This window comes from Rhincodon typus, chromosome 16 (genome assembly GCF_021869965.1).
Source record: "Rhincodon typus isolate 14 chromosome 16, sRhiTyp1.1, whole genome shotgun sequence".
NCBI lineage: Eukaryota > Metazoa > Chordata > Chondrichthyes > Orectolobiformes > Rhincodontidae > Rhincodon > Rhincodon typus.
Window position 1 is genome coordinate 16,996,621 of NC_063347.1, and position 16,289 is coordinate 17,012,909.

Below are 16,289 nucleotides of genomic sequence, written 5' to 3' on the forward strand. Positions count from 1 at the left end.
TCACAGATGCTGCCAGACCTGCTGAGCTTTTCTGGCAACTTTGTTTTTGTTCCTGATTCATAGCATCAGCAGCTCTTTTGGTTTTTACCTATAAATAGAAACTGCAACACATTCAATCCAATATCAAGCATCTACCTAGTTTGTGGTCAATAGTTGAAAATCATTTTATTCATCAGATATAACACAGTTTGGAGCTGGAGGAACACAGCAGGCCAGGCAGCATCAGAGGAGCAGGAAAGCTGACATTTCAGGTCAGGACCCTTCTTCAGAAATGGGGGAGGGGAAAGGGAATTCTGAAATAAATAGGAGTGGTGGGGCTAGGGAAGGTAGGTGGGATGATGATAGGTGAGTGCAGGTAGTCAGTGGTGGGGATAGGTCAGTGAGGTGGGAGGAGCGGATAGGTGAAGGAAGCGGGGATGAGAGGGAGGGTTGGTCATAGAATGAGGCTGGGGGTGGGAGATTTTGAAGCTAGTAAAATCCACATTGAAACCATTGGGTTGTAGGCTCCCAAGGCAGAATATGAGGTGCTACTCCTCCAGTTTCTGGGTGGTAACGTTGTGACACTGGAGAAGGTCCAGGATGGACATGTCGTCCAGAGAGTGGGAGGGTGAATTGAAGTGGTTGTGACTGGAAGGTGTTGTCGTTTGTCACGAACAGAGCACAGGTGCTCTACAAAGCGGTCCCCAAGCCTCTAGTTGGTCTCACCGATGTAAAGGAGAACACATCGGGAGCAGCGGATACAATAGACCACTTTAGTGGATGTGCAGGTGAACATCTGTCTGATGTGGAAGGTAGTTTTGGGTCCTTGGATGGAGGTGAGGGGGGAGGTGTAGGGGCAGGTGCAGAACTTCCTCTGGTTGCAGGGAAAGGTGCTGGAGGTGGTGGGGCTAGTGGGGAGTGTGCAGCAGATGAGGGAATCACGGAGAGAGTGGTCCCCAAGGAAGGCAGATAGGGATGGGGAGAGAAATATATCCTTGGTTGTGGGGTCAGATTGCAGGTGGCGGAAGTGGTGGAGAATGATACATTGAATCCGGAGGTTAGTGGGGTGATACGAGAGGACAATGGGGATTCTGTCTTTGTGTTTGTTGCGGGGAGGGGGTGTGAGAGCAGAGGTGCGGGAAACACAAGCGATGCGGTCAAGAGCATTTTCGACCACTGAAGGGGAGAAGTTGCAGTTGTTGAAATAATAGGACATCTGGAATGTTTGGGAGTGGAACGCCCCATCTTGGGAGCAGATGTGGCAGAGGCAGAGGAATTGGGAGTAGGGGATCGCATTCTTGCAAGGTGGGTGAGAGGAGGTATAGTCTTGGTAGCTGTGGGAGTTGGTGGGCTTGAAATAGATATCAGTTTCGAGGTGGTCACCAGAGATGGAGACAGAGAGGTCCAGGAAGGAGAGCGAGGTATTAGAGATGGTCCAGGTGAACTTGAGGTTTGGGTGAAATGTGCTAGTAAAGTTGATGAACTGTTCAAGCTGCTCATGGGAGCATGAGGCGGCGCCGATACAGTCATTGATGTAGCAGAGGAAGAGGTGGGGGATAGTGCCAGTGTAGCTGCGGAAGAGGGAATGTGTTATCTCTGACTCCAGCATCGGCAGTTCATACTATCTCTGATTTCATTCATCAGCCTTCTTTGTCTCAGATTTTATTAAAGCAACATCATCAATACTAAAATACCTTCAAATTCAACGTCACTTGCACAAGTAAGATTTAGCACAGAAACAGTCATGATTTTCAAATATGAAATAGAACTTAGTTACCGAAATGAGAAACTAGTTACCAAACCTTTTCCTCTTGCACTCATCAGGCCAATTTCAAGAAGGTCAAACTTTAAATGATCACAATGATTTGAACTGCAGGAGGAAAAGATGTTGCCTTGTTGTCAAGTTGATGCTGATTGTCCAAGGCATTGCCATTGAGAAAACAATATTATAAGCTCCCTAAGTTCTGGGATAATTCAAAAAAATGATGAGAACGTTGCTGTTCTTTTCTATGTCGTTTTTGAAGAGCCTAGGATTTCATTTGCCATATTGACCACTTTCTCAGCCTGCCCTGACACCTTCAAAAATTTGTGCACATTTCACCAGGGCTATCTGCCCCTGCAACTCCTTTTGAATTTACTCCATTGTTCATATTGCTTCCACCTCTCTATTTGCAACAACAGTGCACTGATTCTATTTGTTTCTTACCTCAATTGGCATCTGTGAGGCAACTTATTAATTGACATATGTTAACTTTCATTTTTTCTTCACAGATGCCGCCAAACCTGCTGAGCTTTTCCAGCAATTTCTGTTTTTGTTCCTGATTTACAGCATCCACAGTTCTTTTGGTTTTTATTAATTGACATTCTCGATACAATGACAGAAGTGATTGTATACTTCTCTCACTGTCCTATCTTTCAGTGCTCCTGCTACTTCCAACATTTCAACACCCCAGGAAAATTATTAGCATCTCCTATGATTTATTTACCCTGAATCGCTGTCCATGGTTATATTATGGGCATCTAGCTCAGTATATCTGACAGCTTTGTAGCCACATTAATTTCCTGAGACTTTGTCTCTTGTTACCCTTCTGTACTGGAACATTTTGTTTAGGTGCCCAGCTAGATCTTGAAAGAAAACCTTCAGCAGTAGAGGCAAGATAATGTCAGGTTCTACAGCAATTGCTCTTTGCTTTCTACTTAATGCTAGCTGAGTGTTTGACAAGTTTTTTTTTGACCTATGTGGTCCAAATGCAAAATCTGACATCGCACCAGCCAGTTGTACTATGTGACATCAGACTAAAGTATACCTGCATTATTCTGGCACAAACTGGGGTGGCAGTGGGGCTTTCCTTCCCTAAAAGACACACAGTTTTAACCATTCAAGTGGCAAGCATGCAGCAATTCCTGGATAATCAGCTCCAGGGTTGCACTATTGAACACCATTCCCTGTCCTAGATCCTTATTTGAGCCATGGTGTCTACTCGGAACTACCAATATTCTTGATTGATATAATGGCTATGCAAATGTATAGCATCTATCAAATAGTGTTGCTATTTTTGAGTTCTCTAAGCCAGAAAGTATGTTCTAGTTCTACCTGTTCCAGAGGTAACAAGTTGAATAAAATATAGTCTTACTGTCATTGAGTACGTTATCAGACATAACTTCTTGTACTTTTAAAAATACAAATATATTTCAGAGAAACCCGACAGTGTGGAAACAGGCCCTTCAGCCCAACAAGTCCACACCAACCCTCAGAGACCACCCAGACCAATCCTTGTATAACCCACCTGATCTACACCTCCCTGAACACTATGGGCAATTTAGCACGGCCAATCCACCTAGCCTGCACATCTTTGGACTGTGGGAGGAAACTGGAGCACCCAGAGGAAACCCACGCAGACACAGGGAGAATGTGCAAACTGCACACAGACAGTTGCCTGAGGGTGGAATCAAACCCAGGTCCCTGGCGCTGTGAGGCAGCAGTGCTAACCACTGAGCCACTGTGCCACCCGAAAGTTGTTGGGTTTTGATGGTGATGTTGAAATTTTTTTCAAAATATCAAATTAATACATAGAATGCCTGCAGTGTGGAAACAGGCTATTCAGCCCATTCAGTTTACAGCAACCCTTTGAAGAGAATCCCATCCTATTACCCTGCATTTCCGATGGCCAATCTGCCTAACCTGCACACATTTCGACTGTGGGAGGAAACCAGAGCACCCAGAGGAAACCAATGCAGACACGGGGAGAATGTGTAAACACCACACAAAGTTGCCCAAGACTGGAATCGAACCCAGGATCCTGGCACTGCGAGGCAGCAGTGCGCTGCCCCCATCTTCAGGAATATTTACAGAAAGAATTTATTCATATTTATGCTTTGGAATTGCACAGCTATGCACAAACTATTTAGGAGACATTATTTTATGACCTTCACTGTAGCTCTTCCCTGATTTGTTGACACGCAATCATGCAACGTTAACAAATATGCTGATGGTTAATGATTACATTTGTCCAGTCACTCATCATTTTCCAAAGTGCAGTGACCCTGCTGATAAACACATTTGCAGTTAAGCATTAAAGTTTGCTATTTTTCTTTCAGAACAGATTCGACCTTTTGGTTATCGATGCTTTTCAAGTTACTTACGGAAATGAATGCTTATAAAATGTTAGAACATATAGAATATCTATGTGCAGAATTTTATAATTATCAAGATGTATGTTGATAACTTGTTTTAATTAGAGATTTACACAATCCATTTCAGGGATATATCATACATTGAGTTGGACTAAAATGTATGTATTTACAGATTTTTTTCTGAGGGTCAGTTGACTCACTCATACAAAATTTAACAAGCAAATTTTTTAGAAATCTGCAGTGGTTAAGAAAAGCATGCTAGGATTATATATTTTTAAAAGTGTATTCATACATGGAATGTGGGCATCACATTCTAGGCCATCATTTATTGCCCATCTCTAATTGTCCTTGAGAAGATGTTGGTGAGCTACCTTCTTGAACTACTGCAGTCTGTGATATAATCCTTTTCAGTATCCAACTATGCTGTGTGGGCTGGAAGCCTGTTGAGATTGTAACATTTAAGCACAAGGTGTTTAACTGCTGGTTATACTTGACCCAAGTATGGAAATTGTTTTAAGGTTTTTAATAGGTCACGTAATCAATTCAAGGATCAGTGAACAGCAACTCAGGGATCAGTTTTAGTCAGCGAGAGACATAGAGAAGGTGACTCCTTGTTGTAAAGTGCTGCTGTTAGCTGGCTTCTTGCATTTGGGGCAAAGCTTGGCTCATGGCAGTAGAGTTCTGCTCAAAGAAGTAGAGAGCTTGAACTGTGCCAGCAATTAGATAATGGATACTGTTTATGTATCCCAATGAGATGTAAATTCAGATGGAAGTCAGCTCATTTGGAAAAGAAGACCAAGAGGCTGCGTGTGGGACCTTGTTGAGAATTTTCTTGACAAAATTTAGGCATAGCTCAAGTTCAGTGCAAAATTGAAATTGTGCAGCAATTAGACTATTACAAGGAGTCTCAGGATGGAATGTGATCTTGGGAGAACAGGTTGAACAGCCAGCTCACAAGCAGTTGTTGAGGCAGTCTGTGACACAGAGGATTTGGGGGATTTTCAAAGCTAGATCTGCAAAAATAAAGAATTGGAACTCCTCATCAAGAAGGCAAGGAGTTAATGAGAAATCGAAAAAACTGCGGATGCTGGAAATCAGAAACGAAACAGAAACTGCTGAAAAATCTCAGCAGGTCTGGCAGCATCTGTGGAGAGAAATCAGAGTTAATGTTTCAGGTGCAATGATACTTCTTCAGAACTGATGATGGCTGGGAAAAAGTTGGTCTTTATGCAGATGGCAGGGAGGAGGGAGGGGTTAAGGAGTAAACAATAGGTGGAGACAGAGCCCAAAGAAAGAGAAGAACAGCTGGAGAGACAAAGGAGTGGATTATGGCCAGCCTATGAGAATGAATGGCTGCTATCAGGGACTAATAGTGGCTAACAATAGGTAATGTGAAATAGCAGACCATACGATAAAGGCCTGGTACGTGGGAGTTGGGGTAAGGACATGGGAGAAGGTGCCTCAAGCTCTAAGATTGTTGAACTTGATATGGAGTCTAGAAGGCTGTAGAGTTCCCAAATGGAAAATGAGGCACTGTTATTCCAGCTTGCACTGAGCTTCGCCGGAGCACTGCAGCAAGCCTGAGATAGAGATGTTGGCCAGGGAGTAAGGTGGTGTGTTGAAGTGGCAGGCAATTGGAAGCTTAGGGTCTTTTTTGTGAATAGAACATAGGTGTTCTGTGAAGCAGTCACCCAGTCTATGCTTTGTTTCCCCAATGTAGAAGAGACTGCTTTGTGAGCAGCGAATGCAGTAGACTAGATTGAGTAAAGTGCAGGTAAAGCACTGCTTCACCTGGAAGGTGTGTTTTGGCCCTTGGATAATGAGGAGGGAGGAAGTTAACAGGCAGGTGTTACACCTTCTGCAGTTGCAGGGGGCGGTGCTGTGGGGCTGTGGGGGTGTTGGGAGTGAAGGAATAGAAGACCAGGGTGTCCCAGAAGAAACTGTCCTTGCAGATGGTGGACAAGGGAGGGGAAGGGAATACATTCCTGGTGGTGGTATCCTGCTGGAGGTGGTGGAAAAGTTGGCTAATGATCCTCTGGATGTGGATGCTGATGGGATGGTAGATGAGGGCAAGGGGGACACTGTTGCTGTTGTGGAAGGGAAGAGACGTGGTGAGGGCTGAAGTACAGGAGATGTGTTGGACCTGGTTGAGGGCCCTGTCAACTATGGTACTGGGGAATCCTCGGTTGAGGAAGAAGGTGGACATTTCAGAGGCCCCCTTGTCAAAGTTGGCATCATCAGAACAGATGGAACAGAGACAGAGGAACTGGGAGAATGCAATAGAGTCTTTACAGGAAGAAGGGTGTCAGGACATATAATCAAGGCAATTGTAAGAGTCAGTTGGTTTGTAGTGGATATTGCTGGCCAGCCTATCCCCAGAAATGGAAACAGAGATGTTGAGGAAGTGGAGGCAGGAGTCAGAGATGGACCACGTGAAGGTGAGAGCTGGGTGGAAATTGGAAGCAAAATATATAAACTTTTCCAATTCCAGATGAGAGAGGGAAGCAGCACCAATGGTATTATTGATATGCCAGAGCAAGAGTTGTGGGTGTGGGCTGGAACAGGACTGGAACAAGGAATGTTTCACGGATACCCCACAAGAGACAGGTATAACTGCAGCCCATGTGGGTACCCATGGCCACCCCTTTGACCTGGAGAAAGTGAGAGGAGTTAAAAGAGTTGTTCAGAGTGAGGATGAGCTTGGCCAGGCAGAGGAGGGTGGTGATGGTATATCAATGATTTAATGAGATTTACTGGCTCTCAGTACCACTCAAGTCTGGTTAGATTGCTGAGAAATTCATGGAAACTGCCTTGACTGCATCTGCCATTTGATATGCTCTGTGGTGTGTTTCACTATAGTTTATCTGTTAACTCACAATTATCTCAAGTTAAACCTAGATGTTAGAATATAAACTGTAAATTTATGTTGTAGATTTCTTTAACTTTTCTAATTTAGTGTAGTAATGTTTATTTTGTTTGTTAAAAATCATGGAATATTGTGAGTTCACTATTTTAGTAAGTACCTGGGATTTCAAATGTTAAACAAAAAATCTTGCTGGTCGCTAATCTGGTCATAACATGAAATATTGGTTTCACATGGAATCGTAACATAAAGTTGGTAGGCTTGTCTAATCGTAACATAAATTGAGGACTCTTGTCCGATGCAGATCTAAAGACTAAATGAGTGCTAGGACTTTGTTAAGCTGAAAGATGATAAGATTTTCATGGTGAATTTTTCTCTACTTATTGTAATGGTTTTGTGTTGCTAAGACTTTTCTAGGGAGAAAATACTATCCCTAAGTGATTTACAAAAAATAAACCAGGGTAGTTAAGTAGCATTACTTGAAAAGTTGGAGTAAGTGTTAAATACAGGGACAGAAAAACCTGATGTAATTGAGGTAATAGCAGAGCATGTGGAATTGGAAGAAAAAATAACCCAGATATAGCATTTCAGTTTAGTTGACTAAAATCCAGTTGCAATTGAAATTGAAAAAGAAATTAAGATACAAAGAATAAAATAAATGAAATTTGGAAAAGAAATAGAAATTTGAAAGCTTAAACTTTAACTCCAGAAGTAGATAGATTAGCAAGGAAAGAAAAAGGTAAAATGCCTGAGAATTCCAAAGAGAGAAAGAAACGCTATAAATTAGCTAAACAAAAGTTTACGTTACATGGCTTAAGAGAAGGTATTCTAGTCAAAAAGACTTAGGAAAAGGTTGTGGTCATTTTCATCTGTTGTAAGATATTTCATTATAATATATATAAGATGGTCTCTTTACTCTGTAATTATGTTTCCCCAAAAGATGTGTCATACTACAAATATCTACCTCAAATTATATAGTTTAAAGCTCAGAAGCATACAGCCCAACAAGGCTCTGGAAACATTTCATGCAAGCTTCCTCTCATCCCATTCCATCCAATACAATCAACAAATTCTTCTTTTCTCTTTCATAACTCAAGATTATATCGACTTCTCTTGTAACACTGCAGCTAATCTTTGAGGTAGGACGTTCTACCTTCTTACAACTCTTTAGGAAAAGGTGTTTCTGTTTTATTCTGTGTTTGATTTAGTTGCCAGAACCCTACATTTCAGGCTCAGAGATAGTAAGAACTGCCAATGCTGGAGTCAGAGATAACACAGTGTGAAGCTGGAGGAACACAGCAGGCCAGGCAGCATCAGAGGAGCAGAAAAGCTGATGTTTCGGGTTGGGACCCTTCTTCAGGGTCTCGACCCAAAATGTCAACTTTCCTGCTCCTCTGATGCAGCCTGGCCTGTTGTGTTCCTCCAGCTCCACACTGTGTTATCCCTATATTTAAGGCTTCTAGTTTTGGTCTTCTCCACAAGTGAAAACATTTTCTCCATGCCCATCCTATCAAGTCATTTCATTATTAAAAACATCAGTGGGGCTCCCACATCCTGTCACACAACCCCCTCCCTCCTCCGCCCCCTCAGCACTGCCTTTTCTGGACAAGAGTACCCCAGCCTCTTCAGTCTTTCTTGCCAGTTATAACCTCTCAGTTCTCATTCTACATCACAGATGGAGTATGCCATTAGGTTTTACTGTTAAGAAAATAAACTCTTTGAGTCCTGTTGTCACCTGTCAACCATTAAAGAGTAACAGAACCACAGCAACAGCGTCACACTAAGAAAAAGATTTTTAACTAATGTCAATACCACACAATAATTAAACACATAAACTGACTATTGATTGTCTTTCTAAACCAGTAGTTGGATTCATAAGTTCAAATTCTCAACAGTGAAGTAAAGCTTGAGTGACTTACATTGCTATCTGAGCCTCATAATTAGTTTACTGCCTTATAACTTACCGAAGATGTGTAATATCTAATCTCAGTATAATTTGATTGAAAGTTGTATTAATTTGTTTTATTTATTTTTAAACAGCTGACCGTGTAGTAACTAGTGGTAAGTTGTTCATGTTTCTTTCTAAACATTAAGCAGACACAGTGCATGCAAGTTATTTTGAAATGGATTTAACAGCTTAATTGTTAGGTTTTGATGACATTAGTCACATTTCTGACAACTTCTAATCACCTCTACTATCTGTCTTGCCTTCCCTTTATAAATCAGGTTTGGGCTGCAGAATGATGGAGATGCTACTTCTCCATTCAAATCTTCTGGGCTGGGCATTAATCCCAAGACAGGGAGGGAGGAGAGTGCTTCTTTGAGACCTGGAGGCAGGATCTGTTACCATTTTATATCTTTGCTTCCCAGCCTCAGCCTTGCGAGATTGACTGGCTGGCTACTGGGAGTCTAGGCCTTTAACACAAGATTGCAACAGGCGAGGTGAGAGGAGAGAGAAATTCAGAGGGGTGTATGTATGTTGGGCGACAAGGTCGGAGGATGGAGGTAAAATCGAGGTTCAGTGCTGGATAAGGTTGTAAGCGAAGGAGATCAGAAGCCAGATAGAGAAGCGATTAGAGGAAAGAATAAGGGTCAGATTTCAATCCACAATGGGATAGAGATCGGAGGCCAGAGAGGCAATTGGAAACCAGAGAGATGACAAGTGGCTAGGTCATGGAAGCTCAGAAACCCTGCAGAACAGCTGCAAGGTGTCTGGGAAATCAAGAATCAGGACAGTGATTTGAAGAATCTCGGGAGAGTGAAAGCAGTGTAACTGAGAAAGTCTGGCAATTGATTTTGGATTTGATTTGATTTATTACTGTCACGTGTACCAAGGTACAGTAAAAAGTGTTGTCTTACATGCCTTACTGACAGATATATTATACAAGTGCATCAAGGTAACAGAACAGAGTGCAGGATAGGAGTGACTGATCAAGGTGAGTGTGATCAGTGAGGCAGGTAAACTGAATCTAGTAGCTAAATAGAAAGACACTCAGCTCCTTGATTCTGCAGCCCTCACCTTCCTTTAGCTGCAGGTTTCCTGAAGCGCAAGAAGCTCTGCTAGCTGGGTTAAATTTAAAAGCGGTGATACAATTTGAGACATTTAGCCTTATTCTAACTTTTAAATTGACAACTTACCATCCCAACCCATCTACATTAAAACCAGAAACTGCTACATCAAAAATGGGTGTGGGAGTGGGCCAGTCAGCCCTTTGAGCCAACTCTGCCATTCATTACCATCATGGCTGATCATGCTACTCAGTAACTAGCTCCTCGTTTTTCACCATATCCTTTCATTCCTTTAGCCCCAAGGGCTATAGCCAACTCCTTCTTGAAATCATACAATGTTTTGGCCTTGACTGCTCTCATTGGTAGTGAATTCCACAGGCTCACCATTCTCTGCGTGAAGAAATTTCTCCTATCTCAGTCTCCTAAATAGTATCTCCCGTATCCTTAGTTTGTGACCCCTGGCTTCGGATTTCACTGACATTGGGAACTTTCTTCCTGTATCCACCCTATCCAGTCCTGTTAGAATTTTATAGGTTTCTATGAAATCCCCTCATTCTTCTGAACTTGGCTGAACATAATCCTAACTGATTCAACCTCTCCTCAAACGTCAGTCCCACCTTCTCAGGAATTACTCTGATAAACCTTCACTGTAATAGATCTTTTGCAAGAACATCCTTCTTCAGATAATGAGACCAAAACTGCATGCAATATTCCAGATAGTGGTGTCACTAAGGCCCTGTGCAATTGCAGCAAGCCATCCCAGTTTCTTAACTCAAATCCTATCATTATGAAGGCCAATGTATAATTTGCCTTCTTTACTGCCTACCATACCTTTAGTGACTGGTTTAGAAAGGACATTCAGGTCTCATTTTGTATTCCCCAGTTTATAGCCATTTGGATAATCATTTGCCTTTCTGTTTTAGCTACCAAAATGGATAACCTCATATTTATCCACACTATATTGCATCTACCATGCAATTGTCCACTCACTCAGCTAGACTAAATCACATGGAAGCATCTCTGGATCGTCCTCACATCTCAGCCTCCCACCCAGCTTTGTGTCATCTGCAAATTTGGAGATGATTGCATTTAGCTCCCCCATCGAAATCATTTGTGTTTGTCCCTAGCAGGCAGGGAAGATGCGGTCAAGTGAGGGAGCCTTGGTTCTCAAGACAGGTCAAACGACTGGTTAAGACGAAGAAGGATGCTTATGTAAGGTTTAGGAAACAAGGAACAGAAAAGGGTCTAGAGGGATACACGTTATCCAGGAAGGAGCTCTAAGGGTGCATGAAAAAACCTTGGCAGATAGGATCAAGGAAAACTCCAAGGCTTTTTACACGTATGTGAGGAATTAGAGAATGACCAGATAAAGGGTAGGGCCGATCAAGGAGTGTAAAGGGAATTTGTGCACGGAGCCTAAAGAGATAGGAGAGGTCCTTAATGAATACTTTTCTTCGGTATTCACAACTGAGAGGGACCTAGCTGTAGAGAAGGATAGTGTGAAACAGGCTGGTAGGCTAGAGGAGGTCGATGTTAGTAAGGAAGATGTACTAGGAATTTTGAGGAACTTGGAAGACAGATAAGTCCCCTGGACCTGATGGGATTTATCCAAGGATTCTATGGGAAGCGAGGAAAGGGATTGCAGGGCCTTTGGCGATGATCTTTTCATCCTCACTGTCCACAGGTATAGTGCCGGAAGATTGGAGAGAGGCAAACATCATTCCCTTATTCAAGAAAGGGAATAGGGATAACCCTGGAAATAACAGGCCAGTTAGTCTTACGTCAGTGGTGGGCAAATTATTGGAAAGGGCTCTGAGAGATAGGATTTATGATCACTTGGAAAGGCACAGTTTGATTCATGATAGTCAGCATGGATTTGTGAGGGGTAGATCATGCCTCACAAATCTTATTGAATTCTTTGAAGAGGTGACCAAATGGATGAAGGTAGAGCAGTGGATGTGGATTACATGGATTTAAGTAAGGCATTTGATAAGGTTCCCCATGATAGGCTCATGCAGAAGGTAAGGAGGCATGGGATAGGGGGAAATGTGGCAGATTGGATTCAGAATTGGCTGACCCTTAGAAGACAAAGGGTGGTAGTGGACGGAAAATATTCAACATGGTGCTCAGTTACGAGTGGTGTACCACAAAGATCTGTTCTAGGTCCTCTTCATTTGTGATTTTTGTAAATGATTTGGATGAAGGAGTGGAAGGGTGGATTAGTAAGTTCGCGGATGATACAAAGGTGGGTCAAGTTGTGGATAGTGTGGAGGGCTGTTCTAGGTTACAAAGGGACATTGATAGGATGCAGAGAAGTGGGCTGAGAATTGGCAGATGGAGTTTAACCCTGAAAAGTGTGAGGTGATCCATCTTGGAAGGACAAACTTGAAAGCAGAATACAGGGTTAACGGAAAGATTCTTGGCAGTGTGGAGGAGCAAAGAGATCTTGGGGTTGGGGTTCATGTCCACAGTTCCCTGAAAGCTGCCACCCAGGTGGATAGAGTTGTTAAGAAGGCGTATGGTGTGTTAGCTTTCATTAATAGAGGGATTGAGTTCAAGAGCCGTGAAGTTATGCTCCAGCTATACAGAAGCCTTGTTTGGCCACATCTGGAGTATTGTGTCCAGTTCTGGTCGCTTCATTACAGGAAAGATGTGGAAGCATTGGAAAAGGTGTAGAGGAGATTTACCAGGATGTTGCCTGGAATGGAAGGTAGGTCTTACAAGGAAAGGTTGAGGGAGCTAGGGCTTTTCTCTTTAGAATGACAAAGGATGAGAGGTGACTTGATAGAGGTGTACAAAATGATCAGAGGTATAGATAGAGTGGACAGCCAGAGACTTTTTCCTAGGGTGGAGGTAGCTATTACGAGGGGGCATAGTTTTAAAGTGAGTGGAGGTAGATATAGGGGAGACGTCAGAGGTAGGTTCTTTACGCAGAGAGTGGTTGGGGCATGGAATGCATTGCTGGAGAGGGTAGTGGAGTCGGCCTCATTAGGGGCATTTAAGAGGCTATTAGATAGGCATATGGATGATAGTATAAGGTAGGGGTGGAGGTTAGATAGGCCTTAGGATTAGGGTAAAAGTTCGGCACAACATCGTGGGCCGAAGGGCCTGTACTGTGCTGTACTGTTCTATGTTCTATGTTCTATTAATAAGTATTGTAAATAGCTGGGGTCCTAGCACTATTCCTGTGGTACCCTACTATTCACTGCCTGCCACTTAGAAAAAGATTTAAAAATAGATTTTGAGCTGTGGATTGGAGTTATGAATAAGATTTTTAACATTTTAATATGTACACCCCCACATACAATTATTCTACCTATTGTACTGTCTCAATCCTTCTCCCCTCGGCTAAAATCACATTAGAATCATAGAATCCCTACAGTGTGGAAACAGGCCCCTTGGCCCAACGAGTCCACACCGAACCTCAGAGCATCCCACCCAGACTCATCCCCCTATAACCCACCTAATCTACACATCCCTATGGGCAATTTAGCATGGCCAATTCATCTAACCTGCGCATCTTTGGACTGTGGGAGGAAACCGAAGCAAACACACGGAGAACGTGCAAACTCCACACAGACAGTCGCCCAAGGCTGGAATCGAACCGGGTCCCTGGCGCTGTGAGGCAGCAGTGCTAACCACTGAGCCTCTGTGCCGCCCCTTTGCAGAGGATCATGGCATGAAAACATCTGTGGAAAGAAAAACAGAGTTTATATTTCAAATGCAAAATGACTCTTCTGAAACTTTTGGTTTTCAAATCTCCAACATCTACAGGATTTTGCTTTCATTTTAGTATATAAAACAACATCTTTTTGAGTTACAAAACAAATAGAACACGACAAATTTCTTTTTCTTTGCATGGCTTTTTCCTCTGTTCGGATATCTGACCTTAGAAAATACAATATGTTGTTATCTTTAAAGTATAAATATTGATTTCTAATGGCTGTCAACATTTCCTAACTCTACATTTTTTAAAGTTGATGGAGATCCTCATTTCATTATCCAACGGCCGAAACAACAGAATGCCATCTGTTTCAACCTTAATGGGAAACCAGGTTCAATACTAAATCTTGTCACAGATCCACAGACAGGTAACATAGTGTCATATACAGTTTATTTTAAGCAGAGCATTAGAAGAGAAACAATCATAAAATAAAATGCATTTATATAGTTGCTTTTGAATGCTAAATAAAATACCTCCACAGATGCTATTATCCCATCATCAAGTCACCCTTTATTTACACATGGAGAGTCCTTGACATTGATCCAGCTCTCTGAGAGTGAAGACGATGTCTTACACTGATTGGACTCCCTGATTTAGCCAGATTAACAGTCCCAATTGGGAAACTCATATTCTATGAGGTCCACCTGGCTGAACTTGTTACAATCACTACACTAAAGATGCCACAAAATATTTCATGGGCAATTATTCTAAACAAATGGAATAACCTCTAACACAGCAATGAGAGAACAGAAATGAAATGAAAGATAAGTCGTTGCCAGGATATCTAGAAAACCTATTTTCTTTTGTTTGAAGAATCGATGGATTTTTGTTTACATCCACTGGAACACCAGATTTTCTACTGCATTTACAGGAAAATAATTTCCCACAGCACATTTCCAAGAAAGAAAATAGACATTGTTCTAAATCTCTGAAAAAACACATGAATTTTTATGATTCAATGAAAAGGAGGGAAATTCTTATTTGTCCTTCCTTACTGTCGAAAAAAATCATGACATTGTAAAATGTATTTCTTATAATGTTCCTGTGAAAAACAAAATCAAATTATTTTGCAATTATTATATCAAATAGAGGTTCATATATCACGTAAGTTAGCTACTGATTTTTCCATTTTGTTACATTAATATATACTTATCCACAAAAGGATACACACAAACACTACAGGTCGACACAAAATTTACCCACAAGGAAATGTTGGGAATTAATAGCACCATTGCAAGTAAATCTCTGACACTGTTGCTGACGGAGAGTGAAAGAACATGTTATTTTGTAACTTTTTCTATTGTCTTCACTTTGCTATTTCTCTCTGTCTCAGTCTCTCTCTCCCTCCCTCACTTTTGTTTCCTTTTGATTCTTTTTTTTTTTTTTTCTTTGTTGTTTACGTCACTTCACTATATAGATTTTTGTTTCTGTACTATATGTTTATTTTGGCTGGACCATGCTGACAAAGGGTATGCCATATCAACTATTGCTCTTTTCTTTCTTTTCATTCGGTCTCAGCCACATTTTGGTCTTCCCAGCAAATAATATCTTTCATTTCCCACCCTGTGCACTATGTTTCATCTTTTTACTATTTTCCTTATAGTTTTTTTTTGCTCCATCTAACTTTCCATTCAGTCTGTATTCTTCCTGTTAGGTTAGGTTATCCAAATAACTACCATATCTTTGGTGTTTTAATAATCATCACCCATTAATCAAATGTTTTATTTGCATATTGGGTTTATTGTTTTTAAGTTATTTTTGATATATTTGTCATAAAACTACAGGCATAAAAGTAAATGGACAATTAATAGGAGACAAGAAAGTAGAAAACAACCAGAAAATAAATACATACTTTGGAACATTTGGGATTGAAAACAGGAAAATTAACATGAAAATGGCAGTGACAACTGAAAAAATCAACATTTATCACAATGAAGAAAAGATTATTATCCCTTGGTCAACTACAGCAACATTAACATATGAGAGGTATTGTCTGCAATAATAAACTGCCATGTGTTTGCCCTTGTACCATTTGTCACAGGCACAGTCATCACAAAAAAGGGGTTTTGTCACAATCAGTCGTCTGACTGGCTGGCTCATGGTCAGGGGATTCATGCCACCAGAGTCTGAGAAGTGTTTTATGGTCAGTCCGATAGGGTGAGCACAAGGAGTTGGGGAATTTGCATATTATGAACCAGGGAGTTGTGAACACATCAATCAGACATCTGGTCACTCATGCCTATTGCTGTTAGTAAAAGCTGGTAGAGGTCTGAGAAAAAAAAAGTCTTTGGTTTCCTTCTGTTGATCTTTTAGGAAGGTTCATTGGGGTTAGGATCCTGCAAGGGCAGCACAGGAGTGAAGGAATCAAGGCTGGAAGGGGAAACACAGAGGCAGTTAAAGTAGTAGGGAGAGAAATTATGACAGGAAAATCTCAAGTTCAATGCGGAAATTTGGAGCTGCTTTGGAGAGTATGGTAGACTTTGGGAGCAGGAGTCATGACCACGGCCTCCAGAGGGAGAATGCAAATGAGCAAATTGACCATCAGCCAGAGGTAACGCTAAAGTTCAAGGGGCAGGAAAG

The 16,289-nt window shown here is 41.7% G+C and overlaps 1 protein-coding gene across 1 annotated transcript in view; it reads left to right on the top strand.

The window, feature by feature from the left end:
- The window catches only part of LOC109934851 (inter-alpha-trypsin inhibitor heavy chain H3-like), a 45,869-nt gene that overhangs the window by 25,996 nt on the left and 3,584 nt on the right, over nucleotides 1-16,289 (top strand). Inside the window, exons 14-16 of the mRNA XM_048606397.1 lie at nucleotides 9,017-9,037; nucleotides 13,963-14,076; nucleotides 15,494-15,695. Of these exons, the coding sequence (XP_048462354.1) occupies nucleotides 9,017-9,037; nucleotides 13,963-14,076; nucleotides 15,494-15,695 (337 nt within the window). The remainder of the gene's footprint in view (nucleotides 1-9,016; nucleotides 9,038-13,962; nucleotides 14,077-15,493; nucleotides 15,696-16,289) is intronic.